This window comes from Lissotriton vulgaris, chromosome 4_1 (assembly GCF_964263255.1).
Source record: "Lissotriton vulgaris chromosome 4_1, aLisVul1.2, whole genome shotgun sequence".
NCBI lineage: Eukaryota > Metazoa > Chordata > Amphibia > Caudata > Salamandridae > Lissotriton > Lissotriton vulgaris.
The window spans coordinates 225365754-225378057 of record NC_141691.1 but is presented as its reverse complement, the minus strand read 5'-3'; the positions used below and the strand labels follow the sequence as shown (position 1 = coordinate 225378057).

General features: G+C 48.3%; 1 protein-coding gene across 6 annotated transcripts in view; it reads right to left on the bottom strand.

Annotated features, from left to right (window-relative positions):
• The window catches only part of SEPTIN6 (septin 6), a 190386-nt gene that overhangs the window by 45285 nt on the left and 132797 nt on the right, over positions 1 to 12304 (bottom strand). For all 6 annotated transcript variants that reach the window (XM_086918555.1, XM_086918553.1, XM_086918554.1 and 3 more), the window contains exon 7: positions 33 to 201. In XM_086918555.1, coding sequence (XP_086774681.1) covers positions 33 to 201 — 169 coding nt within the window. The remainder of the gene's footprint in view (positions 1 to 32; positions 202 to 12304) is intronic.

The following is a 12304-nucleotide window of genomic DNA, read 5'->3' as shown; positions in this document are numbered from 1 at the left end:
TAGAAATGTGCTATCAGAGTATGAAACAATACCTGAATGGTTTACTATCGGGATCTGTGTCTTTAAAGCCCATTTCTTCAAGTTTGCATCGCCTGTACAGTTCATAATGACGAGTGTGCGTCTGTTCACGAAGATCCTCCATGTTGACTCGAATTAGCATCTCTCGCAGCTTCACAAAGTCACAGTGATTTTCATTTTCGACTAAAAGAAAGTTTTATAAATACAAATTTAGACCACTGGCACACACAAACATGGACAGATATTTCAATCAAAGTTTTGAGGAAAAACTCTTATTTTATAAACATTTGGACACTTCGGACTAGCAAACTAAGAAAGATGATGTTTAAACCTCCAACTGCACTACAAAAGGAAACAAGCATTTGCAATGCAATAGGTCTCACAATTATGAGAGTTTGAGCCATTGGCATTGCAAATTACAATGGCTTTTATTTGTGTGCTGTTTTTAAAACGGATAAATAAAAGGAATTGTCATTTACAATGCCAATAGCTTAAACTCTCGCAAATGTGAGACCTATTGGATTGCAAATGTGTGCTATACATTTTTTTTTTTTAATAGTGTTAGGAGAGAGCTGCAGGGAGGGAAAAGCTATTTACGGAAATAGTGCTTGGAGGCTGTAATTAAAGCCTACCAAGCAACAACACACGTAACAGGGGGTGTCGCCATGGGAGGTTACAAAAGGCGGTACAAAGGTGGGACTACTAAGCCTTTGTCACCAGTGAACAGCCACAGTTTAGGATGGACAATGACACAAGCCAATGAAAAATGTGGGCGGAGATTGTGCAGAGCTTCAAGTCCCTACCTAAATACAGCATGCCTCACAGAGGAGCACATGTGCTGCCCAGGCTCGACCTAAAAAGAAACTTAACAAGCATTTACAATGCAATGGTCTCGGCAATATTATAGGTAGAGCTATTAGAATTGCTCATTATTTTTTTATCTTTTTTGTATCCCTAAATAAATGGCATTGTCATTTGTATTGGCATTAGCTTTGTTTTTTGCATATGTGATACCTATTGCATTAGCAGAGAGAGAGTGCGATAGAGAGAGCGAGTGAGGTATTGAAATAGAGAGAGTGAGGTAGTGAGAGAGAGTGAGGTAGTGAGATAGAGAGTGAGGTAGTAAAGAGTGAGGTAGTGAGAGGGATGTTGTGAGGTAGTGAGATATAAGCATAGAGTGATGTTGTGCTGTAGTGAGAAAGAGGTAGTGAAAGAGAGAGTGAAAGTGAGTTAGTGAGATAGAAAGAGTGAGGTAGTGAGAGAGAGTGATTGAGGTAGTGAGTGAGTTTGTGAGGTAGTGAGATAAAGAGGTCGTGAAAGAATGAGGTAGTGAGGGTGAGAGTTGTTGTGCTGTATTCAGATAGAAACAGAGCGATGTTGTGAAGTAGTGAGCTAGAGTGAGGTAGTGTATGAGAGCGTAAAAGTGAGTTAGTGTATTTGAGAGAGAGAGAGAGTGCGGTAGTGAGATAGAGAGAGAGTGATGTAGTGAACTTTACAGAGAGTGTGTCGTGATATAGTGAGAGAGAGATAGTGAGATAGAAATAGTGAGGTAGTATATAGAGAGAGTGTGAGGTAGTGAGATAGAGAGAGTGAAGCAATGAGTTAGAGAGAGAGAGTGAAGTTGTGAGGTAGTGAGAGAGTTGTGAATTTTTGAGAGAGTGTGTCGTGATATAGTGAGGCAGTGAGAATGAGATAGTGAGATAGTAATAGATAGAGTTAGGTAGTGATGTAGAGAGAGTGAGGTAGTGAGATAGAGAGAGTTACGTTGTGAAGTAGTGTATTAGAGAGATATAGTTCCTGTGGTAGTGATATTGTGATGCTGTGAGAAAGAGAGTTGAGTAGTGAGGTAGAGATTGAGGTAGAGAGAGAGTTAATGAGAGATAGTGTAGTAGTGTGAGAGATAGTGAGTTAGTGAAAGAGAGAGTGAGGTAGTGATAGAGAGAGTGAGGTAGTAGGGACGGTATAGTGGAGCTGAGGAGAGAGTGAAGGGATGGTGCAGTGAGAGGCTGAGGAGAGTGCATCAGTGAAGGGACGGTACCATAAGAGGCTGAGGAGAAAGTGCAGCAGTGAGTGATGGTGCAGTGGAGGAGTGAGGGCTGCAGCCTGGATGGGGGGCGGGGCTGAGCAGAAAGTGCAGCAATGAAGGGACGATGCAATGGGGGGCTGAGATGAGTGCATCAGTGAAGGGGCGGTGCAAGGAGAGGCTGAGGAGAGTGCAGCAGTGAAGGGACAGTGCAGGGAGAGGCTGAGGAGAGTGCATCAGTGAAGGGACAGTGCAGGGAGAGGCTGAGCAGAGAGTGCAGCAGTGAAGGGACGGTGCAGGGAGAAGCTGAGGAGAGTGCAGCAGTAAAAGGACGGTGCAGTGGGGGCTGAGCATAGAGTGCAGCAGTGAAGGGACGGTGCAGTGGGACTGAGGAGAGAGTGTAGCAGTGAAGGGATAATGCAGTGAGAGGCTGAGGAGAGTACAGCAGTGAAGGGACGGTGCAGTGGGGAGGAGGAGTGAGTGCAGCAGTGAAGTGACCGTGCAGTGAGAGGCTGAGGAGAGTGCAGCAGTGAAGGGACTGTGCAAGGAGAGGCTAAGGAGAGAGTGCATTAGTAAAGGGATGGTGCAGGGAGAGGCTGAAGAGAGTGCAGCAGTGAAGGGATGGTGCAGTGAGAGACTGAGGAGTGCACAAGTGAAGGGACGGTGCAGGGAGAGGCTGAAGAGAGTGCAGCAGTGAAGGGACGATGCAATGGGAGGCTGAGCAGAGAGTGCATCAGGGAATGGACGGTGCAGGGAGAGGCTGAGCAGAGAGTGCAGCAGTGAAGGGACGGTGCAGGGAGGGGCTGTGGAGAGAGTGCATCAGTGAAGGGACGGTGCAGGGAGAGGCTGAGGAGAGAGTGCAGTAGTGAAGGTATGGGGTAGAGAGAGAGTCTGAGGAGAGTGCAGCAGTGAAGGGACAGTACCGTGAGAGGCTGAGAGAGAGTGCAGCAGTGAGTGATGGTGCAGTGGAGGAGTGAGGGCTGCAGCCTGGATGGGGGGGCTGAGCAGAGAGTGAAGCGATGGCGCAGGGAGAGGCTGAGGAGAGAGTGCTGCAGTGAAGCGATGTTGCAGTGAGAGGCTGAGGAAAGTGCAGCAGTGAAGGGACAATGCAATGGGGGGCTGAACAGAGAGTGCATCAGTGAAGGGACGGTGCAGGAAGAGGCTGAGGAGAGAGTGCTGCAGTGAGAGGTTGAGGAGAGTGCAGCAGGGAAGGGATGGTGCAGTGAGAGGCTGAGGAAAGTGCAGCAGTGAAGGGACGATGCAATGGGGGGCTGAACAGAGTACATCAGTGAAGGGACGGTGCAGGGAGAGGCTGAGGAGAGTGCATCAGTGAAGGGACGGTGCAGGGAGAGGCTGAGGAGAGTGCATCAGTGAAGGGACAGTGGAGGGAGAGGCTGAGGAGAGAGTGCGTCAGTGAAAGGATGGTGCAGGGAGAGGCTGAGGAGAGAGTGCAGCAGTGAAAGGATGGTGCAGTGAGAGACTGAGGAGAGTACAAAAAAAGACAGAGCCATATAACCTCCACTACGAGAGTAGGAAGAGACACTCTGAGACAGACACAGAAAGAGACAGACTAAAACACCTAAAAAGACAGAGGCCCGCAACACACAGAAAGGGAGCGACAAGAGAAACTCTGAGACAGACACAGATCTCTCTCTCACCCCCACCCACCTCCCCACAGAGAGGCATTGAAAGCAGATCACAGCCTCCAAGAGACACTCTGGGACAGACACAGATCTCTCTCTCTCTCTCTCCCCCCAAACCCCTCCCCACAGAGAGGCCATTGAAAATAGATCACAGCCTGCAAGAGACACTCTGAGACAGTCAGATTTATCTCTCTTTATGTCTCTTCCCTCCCTCCAATCAGCGCGGGAGATTGTGGTTAGACAAATATTTCTGTGAATTACCTAAAACTTCTAACGCAAAGTTCTTCTATTCGTCTTCCACTCTCTCTGCACCCCAACACTGCTGCACCCCGCTTTACTCATTTTAAGTGAGTTGGGGAGACTCCTTGATAACCCCGCACATATCCAAAGCCCCCGAGCTCAGGCCCGGCCCGAAGGACGCCGGGGCATGCGCACTGCGCTCCTGTCTATCTGGGAGTTAACTCGAAACACATGTGCGCTCACATTTCTGAGCAGGAGAATAACAAAAATGTCAGAGCTCAGGCTCGCCCCTCACAGGGACCAGGACACCGAGCTCCGCCTGACTGAAAGCAGACTCCAGGCTGACGGGAAAGACCTGATCACAGCCCCACGTGGAGGCGAGGCCTGGCCACATCAGCCGTCACTTCATTCTGACAACGGCACATGTGGTACAAACATAACATTCATTTGAATGTTAATCTTGACAGAAGGGAAGGATTGCATTGCCCTGGACACGCACGCGGCCATGCACACAGGCACGTCCACACACAAATGCTTTCACATACATAGGCAAACACACACACACCGATGCGCGCACACACACACCTACACATACACACAGGCAAACACACTCACGCCCAGTCGCGCGCACACACACACGCACACACACAAATGCGCACACACAACCGGACACGCGCACTCACACAGATGCACAGACACACAGATGCGCACACAAGGCCAGGCACGCACACACACAGACAGATGCACACACATAAACAGGTGTACACGTACACAGGCACACACACACATATGCGCGCACACATACGTGCAAACATCCAGGCACGCACACACACAGATGCGCATATACACGCACACACACACACACATGCGCACACACGCCCAGAAACGCACACACACACAGATGTGCACACACCCAGGCACACGCACACACAGATTTTCACATACGCCCAGAAACACACACACAGGCACACACACAGATGCGCACATACACAGGCACACACACCCAGGCACGCACCCCCACACAGATGCGCATATACATAGGCACACACTCACAGATGCACACTCACAGATGCACACACACGCAGATGTGCACATACGCCCAGGTACGCACACACATGCAGATGCGCACATACGCCCACTCATGCTCACACAGATGCACACACATACACAGGCACACACACATAGGCACGCACACATACACAGATGCGCACACACGCCCAGGCACGCACACACACACATACATGTTTCCGTCTGCGAGGCTGGGAGAAAGAGTTAATTCCAAACTCCCCGAGTAGTCACATCTAAGATAAGAGCAGAATGTTCTACAACAAAACTGCCCAATCAGAGGCTCCGGCAGGAAGTAGTGTCAGAGCCCCAATGGGCTGAAAACAGCATTTCACATCAGCAGAAAATGCTTAACCAGAACTACACCTTGAAAGAGAGGCCCATCAGGGTTTGTTGTATTCCGACTAGCGCAAAAGGGACACAAAAATAACATTCCTTTTCAGTTAATAATGACAGCAGCCCCTACTATTTTCGATCCCCCCCCCCTAACCCCCTTCATGCTCTTGCACGTGACGCTACAGAGCAGCCCGAGTGAGAAGAGCATTGTACTTCAGCGGAAATATCTGAATTAGACGAGCATCTGGAGGCGCCAGCAGGGCTTTACATGGAATGAAACTGGGCAGATGCAAAAAGGGGCGTGGCTTAAAAATATACGCGCATAGTGCCTCCCCCCCCCCTGGTATTTTGCTGCTTCCGTCATTGCCCCCAGATATAGAATACAATACGTAACATTACACCTACAACAAGCCAGGACTATGGGCTTGGTCATTGGTTCTAAGTTGTGTAAGATAAATATGAAACAACCTTGGCTCCGTTGTATAGAACATTGAAAATGCTTCGGTTTTGAAATGATGAGATAAGAGAACCAGTCTCTCTGAGATTACATCATATACAGTGATGGTCGGCACTGCGGCAGAGTTAACATTTCTTTTTTTCACCCTCAGGGTGAGGGCAAAAACGGAGAGCCCGATAGGAACTCGTCTCAGCAGCTGCTCTTTAGATCTGCCGGTGCTGCTTACCAGTAGGACCCCGCCCACTTAAAACACTGGGTTCATGGTAAAAAAACAAAAGCTGTAACATGTTTACCCAAGTCTTACCGTCCATATTTGTCAACAGACCTCATTCAGGCGGAAAACTCCAGATTTCTAGAGCAGAAAAGTGGCTAATGGTGGCTGTCTCCTGACTGAAATTGCCACTGCTGTAACAGAAGTCAGTAGGACGGATGCATTTTCCCGATTCTGTTAATTTATTCAAATCTCCCCCTTACCTCTTCTGAAATGTTGGCATGTGTGCCCATCGGTTCCCGATTTTCGGCCATGCTCTTAAATGAAAGCTGCTCCCTGGACCCTCTGACGCAGACGGGTGAATGGACTGCGGGACTCCGCATCTCACCAGGGCGGAGGACTGGTGCAAGGACTGCCGGTCTCCGCATCTCACCAGGGCGGGGGACGGATGCAAGGACTGCTGGTCTCCGCATCTCACCAGGGCGGGATACAGGTGAAAGGACTGCCGGTCTCCGCATCTCACCAGGGCGGACGGGGTTTCAGCAGATGTCCCGTTGACTTCCCCCTCCGGCATAGCAGTCCTATAGGCCTCCCACTAATGTTACCAGCCACAGCTCCCCCATAAACTCCCACAGCAGCAGCCCTGCGGCCTGGAGTGTCTCTGCTTACCCTGTGCCGGCACAGCTCCAGCAGCACGTAGACGAAGTGCTGGTCCTCGAAGGAGCCGCAGAAGCGCAGCACGTGCGGGTGGTCCAGGCTGGGGTGGATGGCGATCTCCGTGCTCAGCTTCTGCTCCGGGTCCCGCAGCCGGCTCTTGGGCACGATCTTGCAGGCCAGCAGCTCCTCCGTCTCCATGTCCGAGACCTCGAAGCACTTGCAGAAGCTGCCCCTGCCCAGGAAGCGGCCGCGCTTGTAGCGCCGTCTGGTGCGGGGGTCCGCCAGGATCTCGGGGATCTCCTTGGGCACCTCCTCGGGCACGGCGGCGGGGGGCTCCTCGGGCACTGCGGCGGGGGCTGCTCCGCCTCGGCCTGCCTCACCTCGGCGGGGGGGCTGCTCCTCCTCGGGCACTGCGGCGGGGGGCTGCTCCTCCTCGGGCACCGCGGTGGAAGGGGCAGCTGCCCTCCCGGGGATGACGGGCATGGCAGGCAGGGTCGGATTGGGATCACACTTCGGCCTGGGCACCGGAGGTGCGCTGCAGCTGTGGGAGGGAGCCAACACGCAGCTCGCGGAGACACTTTTAAAGAGGAGCCCCGGGCGCACGACGACCCTCGGGTCCCCCCCCCCCGAGCAGGAAGCATTTAAACAAAAGCGAGCCCCCAGGCGCCCTTAGAGGCTCGGCCAGGGGGCACGCAGGCGGACAAAGTGCAAACCGAGCCCCCAGGCACCCTCAGAGGCAGAGGCTCGGCCAGAGAGCACGACGTGAGGGAAAAACAAAGGAGATAAATAACGCGAGCCTCCAGGCGCACTGTAAAGTGCTCGGCCAAGGGGCACGCAGGAAAACAGAAGCACACGACCCAAACCGACCTCAGGAGGGCTCGAAGCGAGCTTCAAAATGGCTGAAAAATGCCCCGAGATTTTTTCGGATTTGGGGGCGTCGTTTTGCGCCCTGAGTGACAGACGACGTCACAGGGCTAAAGAATGCAAAAAATCACGCCCCCGAATCCGAAAAAGACGGAGCTTCTTTGGAGGGACGGCTCTCTCCTCCAATGGCTGGCCTCCTTTTAGGAAGCCAGCCAATGGGAGATGAGACGAAAAGAGAGGTGGGATAAAGGAGCCACTCTAAGTAGCATTAATTCTCCTGACTTCCGGTCTTGGCCTTCGGCCAAGCCTACAGTCCCTCGACCTAAAAAGGCATCTAACAGAACTGATGGGAAAATGGAAGATGCAGGTAAAGCACCACGTTTACACAATCAAACTTCCACGAGGCGAAGAATCACAATTGTCTTCAAAATGAAGAATTTTGTGAAACATAGGTTGCCTGCTTATGTGAGTAGCCCTACCAATTAGAAAACCTGCAATACTGGTTTCAAAGAAAACAGATCCCCAAAACATTTTCGGTCTGCACTGTATTATGAATGTCTAAATTAATGCCTTGCACCTACATTAAATAAGCCAATATATCTTGCCTTGTTAACTTAGTCAATGTTTCTTGCTGATGCTGCCCAGCATCAGAAAAAAGTGCTATATTGTGGCTACTGATGGTGGCAAGTTATTCCAATGGTGCATGTGGTGATATATATATATATATATATATATTTTTTTTTTTTCTTTTTTAAACTTACCAATCCAAGATGAAAGACGTCAATTCAATTGATTAATCAAAAAAAAAAAGAAAAAAATATATATATATATCAAAACAAAACCCTTTCAGGCATAGAGTGACGCACAAATTATGCAAAAAAGAAAGAGAGAACTCTGGGTAGTTCTCAAGTTTAGGTGGAGAGCACTCTCAACACCAGCGACACTCTAGATCTGCTCATCTCAAATGTCTGTTTTTCTATCAAAAATTTTAAGCATAGGATTAGCACAGTGCTATCCACGCCGAGATAGAAAAGGACAAAGTCTTTTGCCATTTATACAGCAAAGTCTTTAAGCATAGGACTAGTACAGTGCTGTCCTTGCCGAGCTGTAAATGACAAAAGCCATTTATCACTCCAGGCACAATATTACAGCTTTGAATTGGTAAAATACCAAATCAAGCCAACCTGAAATGAATAAAAGCAACCCCTGACACAGTGTTTCGCTCTAATTAGAGCTCTTCAGAGAGGTATCGCTTTGTCCAGACACAAGGGAGCACCAGTATTAAGTCAAAACAAAACACTTTCAGGCATAGAGTGACGCATAAATTATGCAAAAAAGAAGGAGAACTCTGGGTAGTTCTCAAGTTTAAGTGGAAAGCAGCTCCTGTTAGAGCACTCTCAACACCAGCGACACTCTAGATCTGCTCACCTCAAATGTCTGTAGTGATAAATGTCTTGTCATTTTGTCTTGTAAACTGGCATGACTGGAGATTAAACCCTTCATCCACTTCTTTAGCTAGAAGAGCGAAAGGTGTCGATGATTTGAATTAACACCTTGGAAGATTAAAGGGTACGTCTACAACCCTTTAAAATCTGCACAGCGTGATTGAAAGAAATAGTTATGTACTCAGTAAAGGGGAGTCTGTAAAAGGTATCAAAGTCCAGCAACATCGATCAAGGTGCCTGTAAGATCAAAGCCCTGAGCCGGACTTTTGCTAGTGCATTACAACAGCTGTGTTTATTTCAATACGTACAAGCACATCCTGGGATGTACAGGCATCCTATGACAACTTGATCTCCTACCCTTTTGCAACAAGGCCGCATGACCAAAGCCTGCAAGCCTTCTACTCTAAGTAATGCTGAACTGGTGAGCGTCCGAATCGAGCACTGGATGGAGGAGCAGTCATATGGAGTAAGGCAACCCTTGCCAGAATGGGACAAGCCTGAAGCATGCAAGACACGGCTGATCCTACGCTGTGGTGTAAATCCCAGAGTTACTGGAGTTTGTTCTTAGTTATTGGTTGTACAGTGCAAACCTAGTCTAGATGATCTTCAGAACACTTTATAAGCTGAATGAATGAAATAGTTTTATAGAGCGTGCAATTCCCGAAGGTGGCTTAGCGCTGAGCAGATCAAATTAAGGATGGCCATCAGTCCAAGGGGATACCTATGGCATTGCTCATTTACCTATTGTAAAAATAGCCAGGTCTTCCAACGGTCTCCTAAATTGCTGCAAGATCGGTTGAGAGCCTAGTGCAACAGGTAGGGAATTCCATAACTTCCCACCAAAGAACTGAATAGTTCTTCAGTCCCATTTTGCTTTGCTTATTCTTGGGACCGTGACCATTCGTGCAGAGCTAGATCGGAGGTATCTACTGGGATTAAACCAAGAGAACCGATCCTAAAAGAAGGACGGACTGGCTCTATAATGAGCCGAGTACTATGCACAGAGCCTTGAAAGAGATCCTCTTCTCTAATGGCAACCAGTGAAGGTCATGCATTAAATGAGAAATGGGTTTGAACTTGGTGACCTTCAATAGAGTTCTTGCTACTTTATTTTGTAGGGACTGCAGTTTCTTTATGAAGTATTTGCGGTACCCAAGTACAGGGTATTGCAGTTGTCCAACTGTGAAAAGATGAGGGCCATCCTCACCGTTGTCCGTAGCTCAAACGGGATGAACGGAAGAATTTTCAGCTTTGATTTAGGCAGAAAAACATCATTTGGTGTCAAAAATGACTCCCAATTTTTTTGCCTTCTGCACTGGCTTTGGTAGTGCACCAAGCTCTAAAGGCCACCAGGATGCATCCCAGAAGGAGGTCTCCTTTCCAAAAAGCAGAACCTCCGTTTTGTCGTAGTTTAGTTTGAGACAATTTCTCTGCATCCAGCCTGCAACCAGGGAAATGCATCTACAGAAATTGTTTGCATCTTTTCCCACCTGTGACGAGATAGATACCACTATCTGCGTGTCGTTTGCATAAGAGAATACAGCCAGGCCACAACTGTGAATCAGATCGACCAATTGGGTGACATACACATTAAAAAAGGTGGGGCTAAGTGCGGAGCCCTGAGGTACCCCACAAGTGAGGGAGAAGAAACTCAACCTTGCTTCTCCCATCTCTACCCACTGTTGTCAATCGTCAAGGAACAAACTCAGCAATTTTAATGCAGTGTTCCTGAAACCTAGCGAATGAAGTCGTTTGACAATGAGTTCGTGGTGAAACATGTCAAAGGCCCAGAGAGATCAAATAGGATAAATGCAGCTCTGCTGCCCTTATACAGCACTCCTTTTATCTCTTTAGATGCAACCACTAGCACTGACTCAGTACAATGGTTTGCTCTAAAATCGTATTGGGAAGAGTCGAGCGGCTGATAGGTGTCCAATAAGGTTAGAATTTCTTCATTCATTGCCTTCTCAAACATTTTGGCAGGAAACAGAAGGCGAGAGATGGGTCTATAGTTTTCCACCTGCTTGGGATCCAGGGAGGGTTTTTTCACCAAAGGGAGAACGGAGGCCCTTTTCCAAACAGTTTTCCTATAACTCTTCATTGTTTTTCTGGTACCACTTTTTGACATGCTGCAACTAACCAGTGAGTGTAATTGATTGCTGCATTAGTGATATTACTATGGGGAGCGAGAGCGGATTTAGAAAGCGTATCCTGCAAAGCCTCCACATTGAGACTTCTCCATGGCCTGTATTTAATACTTCCAACTGTAAGATTTAGTGCTGTTCTGTCATAGGGAGTTGTGAAATAAAGATTGCCTTGTGTTCGGACCATGGAAGTGGCAGGATTTTATCTATTTCCAAATCTGAATGGTTTATAAAAACTCCATCCAACGTATGACTAGCCATATGACCGGGTACATCAATTAGTTGGTGTAGGGTAAAACATTTAAGGAGTATCTACTAAGTGATCAGTGTTGACGGTGGAAAGACAACTCAAGATGAATATTGAAGTCTCCTACACTTGTAAAGCTCGAGTAATTTGTGCAAGATTCCACAAAGGTCTGAATTTTCTGAATAAAACTGGATCTTGGGCCTGGTAGTCGATAGATTAATATTCCTTCAAATGTATAGGATTTGTTCACTTGAATACTAAAGCTAAGAACCGGGCGGCCATCATAGCAGTTGGCGGTCCAGCTCTTTCACGCATTTCCGGTTCCTCATTTCCGGTTTTGGCTCCTTAGGCATATTTTCACAATGCAGTCCAGAAGGAGTGCAAAAGGGAAGCCTGTCTGCACCTGGAATGCGCCACGACCCCTGCTCGGATTTTAGGTATTAGCTATTCTTCAACACAGCTGCAAGCATATAATAATGGTAAGCGTTGCAACTCAGCCAGGTGGCCGGGGGGTGGCGAGATAATCACGGCTATCAGTGTACTGTGTGCAGTTTTTCATTTAATGACACCATCGCACATACTTTCGCTCCAAACCCCCCGCTTGCTGACAAGAGACAAGAACTTACCAGACCCAGGGAAGGATAGTACTAAGGCTACCTCAGCTCAGAACTCCGCAGAAAGTTAGTAAAATATACCGATACTAATCACGAATTAGAGGCGGGCTGTCTAAATGCCATACTGCTGAACACGAGATCGGCTATTAAGCACAAATATGAACTAGATCACTTACTACAGACCTCAGACCCGGATTGGTTTTCCTTAACGAAACTTGGGCTACGTGCACCTCGGAGACTGACTGGGCTAGTGTTATACCAGTAGGTTACTCCCTAGCCAGCGTAGAAAGATCATGGAAAAAAGGGGGTGGCACAGCAATCATCTTCTGATCCACTTTCA